Source organism: Sus scrofa, chromosome 10 (assembly GCF_000003025.6).
Source record: "Sus scrofa isolate TJ Tabasco breed Duroc chromosome 10, Sscrofa11.1, whole genome shotgun sequence".
NCBI classification, from domain to species: Eukaryota; Metazoa; Chordata; class Mammalia; order Artiodactyla; family Suidae; genus Sus; species Sus scrofa.
Genome location: NC_010452.4, coordinates 14,763,316 through 14,780,809, shown reverse-complemented (window position 1 = coordinate 14,780,809; position 17,494 = coordinate 14,763,316). Strand labels below are relative to the sequence as shown.

The 17,494-nt window shown below is 36.7% G+C and overlaps 1 protein-coding gene across 21 annotated transcripts in view; it reads left to right on the top strand.

The window, feature by feature from the left end:
* Positions 1–17,494, top strand: part of CDC42BPA (CDC42 binding protein kinase alpha) — a 291,711-nt gene that overhangs the window by 160,179 nt on the left and 114,038 nt on the right. For all 21 annotated transcript variants that reach the window (XR_002336229.1, XM_021064438.1, XM_021064431.1 and 18 more), the window contains exons 11-12: positions 5,868–5,990; positions 15,598–15,731. Coding sequence is in view for 20 of the 21 variants with exons in the window: in XM_021064438.1 (XP_020920097.1) it covers positions 5,868–5,990; positions 15,598–15,731 (257 nt within the window). In the remaining variant the exon portion in view is untranslated. The remainder of the gene's footprint in view (positions 1–5,867; positions 5,991–15,597; positions 15,732–17,494) is intronic.

Here is a 17,494-nt window from a genome sequence, read left to right as displayed (position 1 = left end):
CCTTCTCAGTTTGTAACCTACAATTCTGGAGTAAATCCTATCCTAATTTTTCACCATTAATTAATTTTACCTGTTATTGAATTTCATACAGTGTGTTCTCATTTGTGTCTTTTTTCTTTTTTTTTTACTAACATAATTTTTCCATGTTGCATATATATCAGCAGGTTGTTTTTTTTTTTTTTTTGACTACTGTTTAGTGTTACATTGTATATAAGTACTAAAAATAAATTTAATGTCTGAGTTTGTTCTGGCTTGTGTTAAAAAAAAAATACAAGCCAGGGTGTATCAGGATTGGGTGGTTTATAAACAGCAGAAATTTATTTCTCCCACTTCTGGAGGCTGAAAGTCCAAGATCAAAGAGCCAACATAGTCAGGTGAGGGTTCATAGCTAGTGCCTTCTTGCTGTGTCCTCTCTTGTGGTGGAAGGGACGAGGGATCTTTGTGGGTTCTCTTTTATATGGCACTAATCTCATTCATGAGGGCTTCTTCACCCTTGCAGCTTAAACACTTTCTATAGTCTCCACCTCCTAATGACATCATTTTGGGGGTTAAGATTTCAACATATGTATTTTTGGGGGACACATATTCAGACCTTACCTTCCAAGCTGTTGTTGAACATTTGAGCTATTTCTGGATATTGACGATTACAAGCATAGCTTCTGTAAATAGTCTTAAATTTTTATCTTGATGTTGGTATGTACTTACTTCGCTTAGATATCTCTTCTACCTAGGAGTAGGTAGCATAGTTTCAGCTTTAGAAAATATTGCCAAAGAGCTTTCAAAGGTGACGGCATCGCTAGTAATGTATGAGTTTCACCTGCTTTATAGCCTCATCAGAACTTGCTTTTTGTCAGCTTTTTTACTTCTAGTCATTCTGGTATCTGCATGGTAGAGTTTTGCTATGATTTTAAATTTGTATTTTCCTGATAAGTAATAAACTTGAGTATCTCTTTTTTTTTTTTTCCTAGGGCCACACTCATGGCATATGGAGGTTCCCAGACTAGGGGTCCAGTCGGAGCTGTAGCCACCAGCCTACGCCAGAGCCACAGCAGCACGGGATCTGCGCTGTGTCTGCGACCTACACCACAGCTCACGGCAACGCCAGATCCTTAACCCACTGAGCAAGGCCAGGGGTCGAACCTGTAACCTCATGGTTCCTAGTCGGATTTGTTAACCACTGAGCCACAACGGGAAATCCTTGAGTATCTTTTTATGTATTTACTGTCCACTTGGATATTTGGATATTCAGTCTTATGGAAGTTTTTGCCCTTTTTTTCACATTAGGTTTTACATGTCTTTTCATTTAAATAGTTTTTATTTTACCACCTTATAAACAATGTAAGAACCTTATAATAGCCCTTTATATGGTTATTTTTGTATAATTTATCTCTATCTCTGCTGTAAACTTTAGTACATTTGTTTTATTATTGCCTTAAATATTTACTCATTAATTTTTAAAATATCTTTCTTCAGGGAGGGAGTGGGATGGACTGGGAGTTTGAAGTTAGTAGATGCAAACTATTGCATTTGGAGTGGATAAGCAATGAGATCCTGCTGTATAGCACAGGGAACTATGTCTAATCACTTGTGATAGAGGATAATGTGAGAAAAAGAGTGTATATATATATATGTATGACTGGGTCACTTTGCTGTACAGCAGAAATTGATAGAACATTGTAAATCAACTATAATAGAAAAAATAAAAATCTTTTTATTTACCCACATATTTATTCTTTTTGTGCTCCTTATTTCTTCCTAGTGATGCATGTATCTATCCAGAATCATTTGTATTTTGTCTGAAAAACTTCCTATAGTATTTCTTGTGATTGCATGTATTGTGTCTAATCTCCCACATGTGGTTTGTCTGACAGGTCGTTATTTTGCTTTCTTTTTTTTTTTTTTTTTTAGCCCTTGTGATTTTTATTAAGGAAGGTGATGAGATTATCATTAGAGGGATTAAGTAAGGTGGCAAGATTAGTGGGCAGGGTCAGGCATAGGCAATAATGAGATTATCATCTTAGTGATATCAAAGGGAGTATCCTTTGAACATAATGCAACTGTTTATAGAATAACATGGTTAATGCATAAGTCCTTCATCTTGTCTTTGAAGGAAACGCTGTACTTTAGAACTGAGTCCATAGATATTTGCCTTCTGCAGAGTTCTGCTGTTCGATGGTCTCCAACATCTTCCTCGTTTTTGTTTATTTGTTGCATAATTGCTTTCATTTTTTAAGAATATTTGCTGCGTTAGAATTCCAGCTTAGCAGTTTTTTCTTTTAATGCTCTGCAGATATTATCCCATTGTTTTCTCACTTCCATTATATCTGCGAAGCCAGTTGTGGATCTTGATCTCTTAAATGTACCTACCTCACCACCACCCCCATTCCCTGCCTGTTTCCCATAAGATTTTCTCCTTAACTCCCCTTTCAGAAAGTTTGGCTACCCTTTCAGAAAGTTTGGCTAGATCTGCCTGAGGATAGTTTTCTTTGTATTAGTGTGAAATCCTGTGTGGGATTCTCTGAGTTTCTGAAATCTTGATTAATATCTTTCATCAATTTTGGAAAATTCTAAGCTGTAATCTCTGTAGGTATTTCTTCTGCCCCATCCAGTAATATCCTCTCCTTCTGGGACTCCAGTTACTTGTATTTTAGACTGGGTCCCACATTTCTTTTATGTTCAGTCCTCTTTTCTCTGTTCTTAGTTTTTTTGTGTGCTTAATTTGGATATTTTCTATTGACTTGCCTCAGGTTCACCAGTGCTATCATCTGCTGTATGTGTTCAGATGTTAAGTCCATTCAGTGAGACTTAATTTCAGATATTGTCTCTTAATTCAGGAATATCATTGATTTATTCTTATAGTTTTCAATTCTCTATTGAAATTTCCCATCATTTTGCCTATTTTCTCCTCTGTTTTCTTTCACATATTGATAATAAATTAGTTATTTTAAAGTCCTGACTGCTAATTATATTAACACCTGAACCACCTGTGTTTCTCTATTTTTTATTTTTCTTCTGACTATTGATTGTATTTTCCTGCTTTCCCAAATGTCTCAATTTTTATTGTATGACAAATGTCATGAATAAAAGTAACAGAAAGGAGTTCTCCTGTGGCACAGTGGGTTGAGGATCTGGTGGTGTCACTGCAACAGCTCAGGTCCCTGCTGTGGCGCAGATTCTGTCTCTGGCCTGGGAACTACCGAGTGCTGTGGGCATGGCCAAACAAAGAAACCCATAGAGAATAATGCTAATGTTATTGTCACTCTAGAGAGGGTTTCCCTTTTTTTATCCATTCAGGATTTGAACTAGGACAAGTCTGGGTTGCAGTTTTCGTCAGCCTCAACCTACTTTTGGTTTCAAATGTCCTGAAGGGAGAACTAGCTGGAGTATGGTTGGGACTCACTCTCAAAACTGAGAGGGATTTATTTGTTCTGCCCTTTAGACTCCTACCCCCCTGCCACTTTCAAGAATTTGGCAGATGTCTAGATGGGGAAATTGGCTCTTTGTTTATAACAGGCTTTTTTTCCTCAGGGAAGACTTTGTCTCTGAAATATTCCAGCACTGTAGGAGATTGCAGTCTGACTTTTAGAACCTCCTTAACTTCCAGTGCAGTCCCAGGTACACTTTATCATGAGGATAACAGCATGATAAAATTTCGGGATCCTGAAATTTCCAAATTGTTCTACCAATCCCACCCATTCACCAGAAGTTGTAATTTTTTCCCCGTCATACTATCCCTCAATTTACCTGCTCCCAGAATTGGATAAGGTTCTGAGCAGCTGTCATGGCCCTTTCACCTCAGAATGGCTCATCCCTTTCTGGTTTACCCTACTTAGTTCCCTTTGCTTTCCCAAATACATGAGGTTTATAAAAATAGGATTTGTTCATATTACATAGTTTATTTTTACTTTTTGCCACAGGAGTGATAGAGCAATGATATGTTATTTCCTGCTCAAACCTATTTTGAATGAGAAATTCCTATGTCCCAGGTTTTTTTTTTTGAATATTTTGAATTCTTTAATCTGTTCCTTAGTATCATTATATATGTCTGGTGTCATTTGCACAAAAAATGTAAGGTCATTGCTTTTTGGTATTAACGCCTGTTTTGTTTCCCACAATGGCATCAGTTAACATTTAAGCTGATTCATCTATTTTTCAGCTACTTACTGATCACTGATGAGACAGAAATTGTTGTGCACATGACTAGGGATGTAGTAACGAAAAGAAAAAGAAAAAAATACTTCCGGGAGTTCCCCGTCATGGTGCAGTGGAAACGAATCCGACTAGGAACCATGAGGTTGTGGGTTCGATTCTTGGCCTCAATTGGTTGGTTAAGGATCCGGCGTTGCAGTGAGCTGTGGTGTAGGTCACAGATTTGGCTCAGATCCCGAGTTGCTGTGGCTGTAGTGTAGGCCGGCAACTATAGCTCCGATTGGACCCCTAGCCTGGGAACCTCCCTATGTCACAGGTGTGGCCCTACAAAGCAAAAGAAAGAAAGAAAGGAAAAAAAAAGAACTTCCTCTTGCAGTGCTCACATTCTACTTTGAGGAAATAGATGATAAATCTGATTCAAGGCAGGGTTATCAGCTCAGAATAAGGATGCTGGAGAATGTATTAGATTTTTGACAAGAAAAGAGAAGATGTGGAATGTTAAGTTTAGAGAAGAATAGATAGACTAGGGAAATATTTTAGGATTGCCAGTCATTGCCAAGCTGTTTAGACACGAATTTTAAATGTTTGCGCTTTCTTCATTCACTCTCTGCTACTGGGGTGAAAGCATAGAATAGGAGAGTAGGATTTAGCTAAGATTTGGGGCCTTCTAGGCTAAATGCAGTGGAGGAGAGAAGGCCAAAGAAGTTGAAGGTGTGTTTGCAAAGCAGTTTTGCTGACGGACCAAGGAATCTAACCTGGAGAAATAAGGAAAAAAGACTGAAAGATGTTAGGACTAGTGAATTGGTACTTTTGGTGGGAATGAAGAATTAAAGGAAGTGGTCCCTAGAGTAAGTAAACTGTAAACATAAGAGAGATGTTTTACCTGAAATCAAGATTTTAGAGGCTATGGAGTTATTAGTAATGACACCATGTACAGTAACATTTCTCAGTAGGTGAACTCCAAGCACTGGAGCATGGTGATTCTTTGATGTGAGGGACTGTTTCACAGTCTATAAGATATGGATGTTTCTGGATCCCCAGACACTGTCCATCTGTAGCAGTCTCCAAGGACTGTGCCAGTACCACCCATTTCACCTGTCCTCCCATCCCTCTCTTCGCTACCCCATACACGTAGACCCATTTCTTGGTTCACAGAAGGTAAGAAGCCTTGGTCTGGGGTATGACTGATAGATTTGGGGGTTGTGCTGGAGACACATCTACCAGCTAGGTTGTTTGGGGCTGCAAGTAATAGAATTCTTAAAATAATGCAGATTTCAGAGCTCTCTTAAAGAAGTCAGGAGTACACAGCTCCAGCACTTCTATGTATTATATATTAATGTCTCTAAACCTCCCTTCATACACCAGACTCAGTTTTTTCATACATCATCTGATACATGTTTTTGGATTATTACATTGATGACGCCTTATGCTCGGATGAAAGGGGGCTGACTCACTGGCATAAGTGTATCAACAGTTTTAAAACTGAAAATCCCATGTATTAGAAGGTAGATTGTTTCTAACTTATTATAATTTTAATGACATCCATTGAGTTTTGTGATTTAATTTTAATGTGTTTACGTGCTTTTTGTCAATGGGTAGATGTTTTGATCAGTAGAATTAAAAAACGGTTTCTCTAGAAAGATATATATTGCTATTAGTTTTTAAAATGTAGGGTAAGGGCATGTTTCTCATTCTTTTATTCTTTTTTTTTTTTCAAGAGTCAACACAGACTGTCCAGGCTCTGCAGTATTCAACTGTTGATGGTCCACTAACAGCAAGCAAAGATTTAGAAATAAAAAACTTAAAAGAAGAAATTGAAAAACTAAGGAAACAAGTAAGAGGTAAATTTCTGTGATTTATTATTTATTCAGTGTAGTAGATATTTTTAAATGTTTTATTTACACACAAAACATTTATTGAGTACCTGCATGTGTTATTTGATGTGAGCTATATGCCAGTGAAGGAAAAGCAAATAAGTATGGTTTCTTCTTTCAAGAAGCTCATGTTTTGGTTGTGGAAAAGATAAACAGGTAGTTCTTTGCAATATGTATGAAAAATCCAGAAGAAAAATGATCATAGGTACATGGAGAGTACACAAGAGGCGCACCTAACCCAGATTTAAACTTACAAAGATGACTTTAGTGGATGACCTATTAGTTTGGGATATTTTGTTGAAATTTATCTGGTAAAGCATTTATCTGAGTAGTTCATTTTTCAGTGTATTGCTGAGATTAATTAAAATTAATTTTGACAACTGTTAATATGCTTATTGTATCCATTCATTCAACAAATAATACCTACTGTGTATCAGGTATTGTTTTATGTTCTTGAGATGTAGTACTAAACAAAACAACAAAAATCTTTGTCCTTGCTGGGGTGGAGGGCAAACAACAGACATAAAACAATAACTATGTAACTTTGTAAATGATACATACAGTATGTTAAAGGGTGATAATTACTTACAAGTAGAGCAGAATAAGGAGAATAGGTCAGAAGTGTAAGATGAGGAATTTTATAATTTTAAATAGAGTGGTCTAGGTGTAAGCCTCATGGAGAAGGTTATATGTGAGCAGAAAATTAGAGAACGTAAGGAAGGCACTTTTACCCTGGGCTTAGCCTTGCAGTTACATGTGACACAAGTTTCAAACAGAAGGACCAGCCAGTGTAAAGGCCCTAAAGTCAAAATATGCCTTGAGAGTTCAAATAAAACATAAGATAGCATGGCTTGAGCAGGATGAGCAGGCATGTGGAATGGATGGAGATGAGGGTAGAGAAGGAAAGAAGTGGAGCGGGCTTCCTGCCTGATCAGTGACTCTTCCTTTTTTTTTAATGTCTTTTTGCCTTTTCTAGTGCCGCTTCTGTGGCATATGGAGGTTCCCAGGCTAGGGGTCTAGGGGTCTAATTGGAGCTGTAGCTGCCTGCCTACACCACAGCCACAGCAACACGGGATCCGAGCCGTGTCTGCAACCCACACCACAGCTCACGGCAACACGGATCCTTAACCCACTGAGCAAGGCCAGGGATCGAACCCTCAATGTCATAGTTCCTAGACGGATTGGTTAACCACTGAGCCACGATGGGAACTCCCTCAGTGGACTCTTCCTGACTGATCTTTGGTTTTTTCTGTTAGTGAAATGGGGGCCTTTTGCAAGGTTTAGCAGCATCACATGGTCTTAGTAAGTATGGGGAGAGAGTGAGAAAGGTACTGTTTTAGGTAGGAGAGTCAGGCCTCTCCAGAGATGCTGTTTTAGGACAAAATAAGTGAAGAAGAGGAATCTGACACAGTGTCTTTTATAAAAAAGACTATTTAAAATATAGTATTAAGACACATAGAGATTTTAATCTCTATAAATTATGAGCATAATTTATGCCACTTCTACTTATTTAAGTTTATTGGGATATAGTTGACTTACAATATTGTATTGGTTTCAGGTGTACAGAAAGGTAAATAAGTTATACATATACATATATCCATTCTTTTTTCCCATATAGGTTATTACAGAATATTGAGTAGATTTCCTTGTGCTGTACATTAGGTCCTTATTAGTTACCTGTTTTCTATATAGTAGTATATGTGTTAATTCCATCCTCCTAATTTATCCCTCCCCTCATGGTTTCCTCTTTGGTGACTATAAGTTTGATTTCAAAAACTCTTGAGTTTGTTTCTGTTTTATAAGTAAGTTCTTTTGCATCATTTTTATTAGATTCCATGTGTTAAGTGATATATGATATTTATCTTTGGCTGACTGCACTTAGTATAATAATCTCTAGGTCCATCTGTGTTGCTGCAAATGGCTCTATCTCATCCTTTTTATGGCTGAGTAGTAGGCCATTGTATCTATGTACCACATCTCCTTTATCCATTCCTCTGTTGATGGACATTTAGGTTGCTTCCATATCTTAGCTATTGTAAATACTGCTATATTGAACATTGGGGTGCATTTATCTTTTTGAATTATGGTTTTCTCTGGATAAAGGCCTGCAAGTGGGATTGCTAGATCATATGGTAGTTCTATATTTAGTTTTTAAAGGAATTGTCATACTGTTGTCCATAGCAGTTGCACCAGTTTACGCTCCCACCAACAGTATAAGAGGGTTCCCTTTTCTCTACATTCTCTGCACCATTTATTGTTTGTAGACTTTTTAATGATGGCCACTCTGACCAGTGTGAGGTGATCCCTCATTGTATTTTGATTTGCATTTCTCTAATAATTAGTGATGTTCAGCATCCATCTGTCTGTCTTCTTTGAAGAAGTGTCTATTTAGATCTGACCAGTTTTTGATTGAGAAGTTTGTTTTTCTAACATAAAGCTTCATGAAATGCTTGTATATTTTGGAGAATAATCCCTTTTCAGTTGCTTCATTTACAAAGATTTTTTCCCATTCTGTGGGTTGTCTTTTCTTTCTTTCTTTTTTAAATTGTTTTCTTTGATGTGCAAAGCTTTTTTAAAAAAAGTTAATTAGGTCCCATTTGTTTATTTTCATTTTTATTTTCATTCCTCTAGGATGTGGATCCAAAAAGATGCTATTGTGGGAGTTCCTGTTGTGGCTCAGCAATATTGAATCCGTCTAGTATCCATTAGGACACGGGTTCGATCCCTGGCCCTGCTCAGTGGGTTAGGATCTGTCATTGCCATGATCTGTGGTGTAGGTTGCAGAAGTGGCTGAGATTTGGTGTTGCTGTGGCTGTGGTGTTGGCTGGCAGCAGCAGCTGCAGTTCCGATTAGACCCCTAGGTTAGGAACCTCCATATGCAGCCCTAAAGAGCAAACAAACAAAAACCCCAAAAAGATATTGTTGCAATTTATAATGTCAAAGAGTACTCTGCCTGTGTTCTCCTCTAGGAGTTCTATAGTTCTATTAGGTCTTTAATCCATTTTGAGTTTGCTGTTCTATTAAGTGCACCTCTTCCTAAGAAAGGTCTCTTTATTATGTTTCTGTAGTTTTATCTTTCTAAGTATAAGTTAGATTAGGAGTATGATAAGCAGAATCATTTACTTTGCTTTGATACCAACAATAAAATATCACTGGCACTGGATGTATTCGAGTCTTTGGTGTTAAAAAAAATCAGTGGAACACAAGACAGCTAAGATGGTTAGTGATTTATCTTCAAAGAGGTAATATGGATTTGGAAAATGTATTCATACAAATCTATCTCACTTATAAATTCTAGGAGGCTTTTTTTGTTTTATGTTTTGTTTGTTTTTAAGGTTGCTTGGAATTTTCTGTGCTCACTTTCATGCATCTCCAAATAGAACAATTTTCTTTTTACCTTTCTAATCTGGATGCTTTTTGTTTTCTTATTGCACCAGCTAGAACATACAGTATTATGCTGCAAAAGAGTGGTGAGAATGGACATCCTGTCTTTCTTTCCTATCTTAGGAGGAAAGCATTAAGTTTCACATATAAGTGTAATATTAGCTATAGGATCTTTATAGTTCTTTATCAATTTAAAACCTCTCTTCTCTTTCTATATTTCTAAGGGTTTTTTAAATCATGAATGGATATTGGATTTTGTCAAATATTTTTTTCTGCATTGATTGTTTTTTTTTAATTTATTTTATTATTATTTTGTTGTTGTTGTTGTCTTTTTTTTTTTTTTTTTTTTTTTGCTTTTTTTTGGGCTGCTCCCGCGGCATATGGAGGTTCCCAGTATTTTGTTTAAAAATTTTTGAATCTATATACATTAGAGATATTAGTCTTTTTTTTTTTTTCTCTTTTTGTGGTACTGCCTTTTGAGTTTTAGTTTATATTTTTTTGTGTGTGTTTTGTTCTTTTAATGAGATATGATTGACATGTAACTTTAGTTTCAGATACACAATATAATGATTCACTGTTTGTATGTATTGTGAAATAATCACCTTAGTAAGTCTAGTGAACTTATATTACCACACATAGTTACAAATTTTTTTTAAATTTTTTGTCTTTTTGCCATTTCTTGGGCCGCTCCCGCGGCATATGGAGGTTCCCAGGCTAGGGGTCGAATTGGAGCTGTAGCCACCGGCCTACATCACAGCCACAGCAACGCGGGATCCGAGCCACATCTGCAACCTACACCACAGCTCACAGCAACGCCAGATCCTCAACCCACTGAGCAAGGGCAGGGATCAAACCCACAACCTCATGGTTCCTAGTTGGATTCGTTAACTATTGCACCATGATGGGAAACTCCACAATTTTTTTTTTTTTTTTTTCTGATGAGGACTTCTAAGAGCTATTCTCTTGGCAACTTAAAAATTTACAACACAGTAATTAACTGTAGCCACCATGTTGTACGTTACATCTTCAGTAATTATTTATTACATAACCTGAAGTTTGTACCCTTTGACCATCTTCATTTCTTAACCCACCCAGTACTCCCTACTTCTTGCAACCACCAATATTTTCTTTATGAGATTTGTTGTTTTTAGAGTTCACATATAAGTGACAGCATACAGTATTTGTCTTTCTCTAATTTATTTCACTGAGTGAGTATAATGCCCTCAAGGTCTAATCTGTGTTGTCACAAATGCCAAGAATATCCTCATTCTTACTGCTGAAAAGTATTCCATTGCATATATACCCATTTTCTTTATTTATTCATCTATCAGTAGATACTTAGGTTGTTTCCATGTCTTGGCTACTGTATAAAAATGCTGCAGTGAACATGGGGGTGCATATATCATTTCAGGTTAGTATTTTTGTTTCATTCTGTTAAATACCCAGAAGTGGGAATTGCTGGATCATATGGTAGTTCTGTTTTTATCTTTTGAGGACTCACCATATTGTTTTCCACAGCAGCTCCACCAGTTTACATTCCTACCAACAGTGTGCAAACATCCCTGTTTATCCACATCTTTGCCAACACTTGTTATTTCTTACCTTTGGGATGACAGCCATTCTAACAGGTGTGAGATGTTCCATTGTGGTTTTGATTTACGTTTCCCTGATAATTAATGATGTTGATCACTTTTTTAACATATCTGTTGGCCATCTCTATGTCTCCTTGAGAATAATGGTATATTCAGCAACTCTGCCCATTTTTTTTTATGGGATTGTTTCTTTGCCATTGAGTTTCTGTGTTCTGTATATATTTTCTATATTAACCTATTAATCTTAAGAAGTAAAAGTCAATTATTTTACCAGCAAAAATGTGTTTATTCAGGAATAGCAGAGAATTGCAATTTGGAGCAAGCAAGCCTCAGTTAAAACCATAGGCAAGTCCAACAAATAAAGGATAGGAACATTATTTTATAGAGAAAAACAAGGAAGTTGGGAAGGGTTGTTTTAAATGAAAGTCCATTGGAGAATTCAGGGTGACACTGGCTGAGTTCCTGGGGTAGGAGATTCGATGTACATTTTTCCTATTGGGGCCTATAGTCGATGATTCTTCTGTTGGGGTCTATAATTGACAGTTCTTCCTGTTATTGATGTAGAGAGTTGCTGTGTGAGAGTTTTCTCTTCTGGCCTCCGAACATCATTTTAGTGAGGCTTCTCTTTATTAACTTCGACAGACACCTTCTCAGATGTGCAATTTACGGATATTTTCCCCCATTCCATATTTGGCTTTTAATTTTGTTTATGGCTTTCTCTGCTAGGCAGACTTTTTTTCGTTTGGTACAGTCCCATTTGTTGACTTTTGCTTTTGTTCTTCCTTGCCTGGCTGTGGTAGCAGTGTAATGCTGGCCTCTAAAATGAGTCTATGAGGATTCTCCCTAATTGTATTTTTTGGAAGAGTTTGAGAAGGACTGGCATTAATTCTTTTTAGATGTCTGATACAGTTCACCATCAGTAAACCAATTGGGTCTTGGTGTTTTCATTGGTGGGTGGATTTTGATTACTGATTCGGTATCCTTATTCTTTTTATGGTTCCTTGAAGTGTAATGTTAGGTGTTTGGGGGTTTTTTGGTTTTTTGTTTGTTTGTTTGTTTTGGCAAGAAACAGATTTATTAGGACAGAACACTTGTGAGAGATGCAAGCGGGCAGGCAAGGAAGCTCTGCTGAGATTTTTTTTTTAAATTTTTTGTCTTTTTGCCATTTCTTGGGCCGCTCCCGCGGCATATGGGGGTTCCCAGGCTAGGGGGTCGAATCGGAGCTGTAGCTGCCGGCCTACGCCAGAGCCACAGCAACACGGGATCTGAGCCATGTCTGCAACCTACACCACAGCTCATGGCAACAGATCCTTAACCCACTGAGCAAGGCCAGGGATCGAACCCGCAACCTCATGGTTCCTAGTCAGATTTGCTAACCACTGAGCCACGATGGGAACTCCAGATTTTTTTTAAATATAGGTGTTTATTGCCATGAACTTCTTAGAACGTCTTTTACTACAATCCACAGTTTTGGCACATTTTTGTCCTTTATCATTTGTTTCTAGATTTAAATTTTTTTTCATTTTAATTTCTTTTTGACCCATTGGATTTTCGGGAATGAATTAAGTTCCACATTTTTAGGAATTTTCCACTTTCTCTCTTCATTGATTTCTAGTGCCATGCATTTGTAGTTGGAAAAGATCCTTGGTATGATTTTGGTCTTTCTAAATTTGCTAAATAAGGCTTCTTGTGTAACCTAACAATGTATCCTGGAGAATGTTCCATGTGTGTTTGAGAAGAAGGTATATTGTGTTGCTCTTGGGTACAGTGTTCTGTATATGTCTGTTCAACACATTTTGGTGTAAAGTATAGTTCATGTCCAGGGTTTCCTTACTGATTTTCTGTCTAGATGATTATCCATTGTTGAAAGTAGGATTTTGACCTCTTCTGCTACTATTGTATTGTTGCCTATTTCTCCCTTCAGGTCTGTTTTATTTGCTTAGTATATTTGAGTGCTACAATGATGGGGTACTAAAAATGTACAACTGTTATATTCTCTTGATGAATTGACCCCTTTTTATTATATAATTACCTTCTTTGGTTTTTTTTTTTTTTTTTTTTTTTTTGGTCTTTTGTCTATTTGGGGCTGCACCTGTGGCACATGGAGGTTCCCAGGCGAGGGGTCCAATCAGAGCTGTAGCCACCGGCCTACACCACAGCCACAGCAATGTGGGATCCAAGCCGCATCTGTGATGTACTGAATGAGGCCAGGGATGGAACCCGCCACCTCATGGTTCCTAGTTGGATTCGTTAACCACTGCGCCACGATGGGAACTCCCCCTTGTTCTCTTTTGGTTTCCATTTGCCTGGAATGTCTTTTTCCATCTCTTTAATCTGTAGCTCAGAAGCAGCATATAGTTGGGCATTTTTTTTTAAAATCCATTCAGCTACTTGATGTCTTTATTGGAGAACTTAATACATTTATATTTAAAGTAACTGTTGATAGATAATGAAGTTACAATTGTCATCTTACTGTTTTTTGGCTGATTTATAGTTCCTTTGTTCCTTTCTTCCTTGTGTATCTACTGAAGGTCTTTGCTTTGTGGTTACCGTGGGGCTTTGATTCCCTTCTTTCTTTTTTGCTGGGCGTAGGAGCCTGGTTTGATAGTACTTTTGTTGTTGTTTATTTGTTTGGGTTTTGTGTGTTTTATTTATTTATTTTGCTTTTTAGGGCCACACATGTGGCATATGGAAGTTCCCAGGCTAGGGGTCAAATGGGAGCTGCAGTTGTTGGCCTATACCACAGCCATAGCAATGCAGGATCTGATCCATATCTCCGACCTACACTGCAGCTCATGACAGTGCTGGATTCTTAACCTACTGACTGAGCCCAGGGATGGTACCTGCATCCTCATGGATGTTAGAGTAAATTAATTTATTTAAGGAATCTAGAACCAGCTAGTGTGTAATACATGAATGAATTCAAGTGGCTTTTTGACTACAAGACTTGTCTATGCAGGAGTTCCCATCGTGGTGCAGTGGAAACAAATCCGACGAAGAACTATGAGATTGTGAGTTGGATCCCTGGCCTCACTCAGTGGGTTGGGGATCTGGCGGTGCCTTGAGTTGTGGTGTAGGTTGCAGACACGGCTCAGATCTGGTGTTGCTGTGGCTCTGACGTAGGCCAGCGGCAACAGCTCTGGTTAAACCCCTAGCCTGGGAACCTCCATATGCCACGAGTGCAGACCTCAAAAGACAAAAAACAAACAAACAAACCAAAAAAACCCCCAAAACAAAGACTTTTCTGTGCAAATAAAATGGTCTTTTCTCCAGGACTAGCATATTATAACCACTTCTTTATTTATTGAAAACATCAAACTCAACAATGTGCAGTGCCTTGTGCATTCGTTCCCAGCCTTTAATTTGCAAGGATATTGTTAAAATATAAATTCTGATTGATTAGGTCTGGAATGGCACCTGAGATTCTACATTTCTAACAAGCTCCTAGAGGATGCTAATGCTTCTTGTCTGGGGATGACAGAGTAACAAGTTTGTAAAAAATAGACAATATTCAGAAAGAATTAATAATGCATGTATTTAAATGTCTCTGTTTTCCCTGATGCTAGCTCTTTAATTTGCTAGTTTGCTTTAGATGCTGGGAGTAATTCATATCAATTCATTAAAATTTTCTTTAGGTTTATGTTAAAATTAATTATTTCATTTTAAAGAACTCTTTTGAACTGAAAATGTTATATATATGTAATTACATTACTTTTTGAGTTGAAGAGGTTGATGTAAGAATTGGTGGCTCTAGTTAGCTACGATGCTCATTTAGTAGTGTGACCTTAGGCAAGTTACTTAACTCCTTGAGCCTATTTCAAACATTTGCTTTTAGAAATCAGAGTTTAGGAGTTCCCATTGTGGCACAGTGGAACTGAATCCAACTAGTAACCATGAGGTTGTGGGTTTAATCCCTGGCCTTGCTCAGTGGGTTAAGGATCTGGTGTTGCTGTGAGCTGTGGTGTCGGTTGCAGACATGGCTCGGGTCCTATGTTGCTGTGGCTGTGGTGTAGGCCGGCAGTTGTAGCTCTCATTCAACTCCTCCCTAGCCTGGGAACCTCCATATGCTGCAGGTAGGGGCCTAAAGAGTAAAAAAAGAAAAAAAGGAAGAACGAAAGAAATCCGTGTTTATTCTTCAAATCACCGCTTAGAGAAACTAGGTTGGGTGATCTGGAACCACAATATTAGAAGCAAAACCATCACACAGTAATTTGAGTAATATCAGCAAAATTATGCTAACAAACACCATAGAGGAAAACCTGTCTGTTTTGTTTATTTGATTGGTTTTGTTCTTTTTTGGTTAGTTTTAAGTTTTTAATTGGTTCTGATTTTGGAAATATGGTCTTTTTTTAATAGATGTATGAGGCATTTTTGCACATAGATTTTATGCAAAAGCCTTGCTCATAAATTTTGCTCTTCACACTGGTATTACCTATTCACCATCTTTATAGTGATCTGATAAGCAGAGTTAATTGTCAATGGTATGTGGTATCGGTACAAAAATCAAAAAAAATTTTAAATTAGTTGTTTTAAACCTTGGTTTTGAGTATTTGTTTTTATGCAGATAGTAAAAGAAGCATTGTTTTTCCTCTTTTTAGAATCAAGTCACTTGGAACAGCAACTTGAAGAAGCTAATTCTGTGAGGCGAGAACTAGATGATGCTTTTAGACAAATCAAGGCTTATGAAAAACAAATCAAAACATTACAACAAGAAAGGGAAGAATTAAATAAGGTAATAATATATAGATAGATTGTTAAAGCCTTTTCTGAATTCTTAGTCTTGTTTAATTTGTATACTGAAAGCCTTCAGAATGAATTACAATAATGTATAGTATATTTTATCTGTAAGAAGTTGGTTTAAAAATATCAGGGTTTTTTTGGTGTATATCATTTGACGAATGGTTGATAATGAAGAAACTTTTATATTTTTGAGGCTTACAAGGTTCAGATTCTTTTGTTCTTTTGGAGAGTTAATCAAAGGACTTGATTAAAAGAAAATATTATTGGGATTCCTCTTGAGGTGCAGGGGGTTAAGGATCTGGCGTTGTCCCTGAAGTGACTTGGGTCACTGCTCTGCTGTGGGTTTGATCCCTGGACCACGGTCGTGGCAAAAAAATAAAAAAATAAATGTTATTGGAGAAGAAATACTCCGAAGAAGTGAGAGAATAGTAAAAATCTATTTAGTGTCTATGAAGAAATTAAAAATACAGGCATATTTTTATTGTGGCTTGCTAGTATGAACATTCTTAGAAGATTATGATAGAACTTTTTTTAATTCTTTAATCTGTATTTTAATATTAATACTAAATATTAGCATAAATAATATTTAATATTATTTAATAATACTGTATTTTTAATGTCAGTTTATCTTTCAAAGTATGGATGAATAAGTTAAAGATATTTTCATAAGAACTTTGTGAACACTTAGTTATTACAAACATCAACAAAATTAATAGCTAAGACACCGTAGCACAATCTAATAGGGTATATAATATTCAAGCACTAAAGAAAAATACTTGACTTAAATGAAAAACAACATTAATAAATGTTAGTTAACATTAACAAATTTTAAAATGTTGGAATTAATACTAGCCAATGCAGAAAAGAAACAGGCGGTTTATGGCATGGTATAAATTATATTCAATGATACTATGTACAATTCATTGATAATATAGATAAAATCCTTCAGGGAAGACTTATAAGTCTTGCTTCTTATAAAGAAATAGAGGTAATTAAAAAATAAAGAAAATAGCTTTTTGCTGATGATATTAATCAAAAAGACTAATAGAAAAAGCTATAAAGGTCGAATTGAATTAGATTAGTGTATTTTTACTTTTTTCTTGATGCACATTCAAGCAGTGTTATTTATAAATTTGGTTATATGCATGGCCAATTTAGTAATATTTGGGATTTATAACAGATATCCTATTTGTTTTAATTCTATTATTGTATTAGTGGTTACTATTAGGTATTTAAAGGTAGGATTATGCAGCCAAACTTAGTTGACATAATAAGGATGAGCATCTAATATCTAGATTCATAGTAACAGGTATTTTGCCAATTTTTGTTAAGTTTTAATGTTAGAAATCCTTCTAGTATATTTCGAGAAGAGGGTAGTACTGAAATGAAACAAATTATATTGATAAAGAATTTTATGTTGTTTGCCTAAAATCCTATAGGCAGCAAATATTATTTTTAAGATGTTTTTTCATATGATGCACATGAAAATAAATGTAGCATTATATAAGTTTTGATGGAAATAATGGGCCTAACATCTGACTTAAGAAATAGAACATTGGAGTTCCCATCGTGGCTCAGTGGTTAACGAATCCAACTAGGAACCATAAGGTTGCGGGTTCCATCCCTGGCCTTGCTAGTGGGTTAAGGATCCGGCATTGCCCTGAGCTGTGGTGTAGGTTGCAGATGCAGCTTGGATCCCGTGTTGCCGTGGCTCTGGCGTTGGCAGGCAGCTACAGCTCCGATTTGACCCCTAGC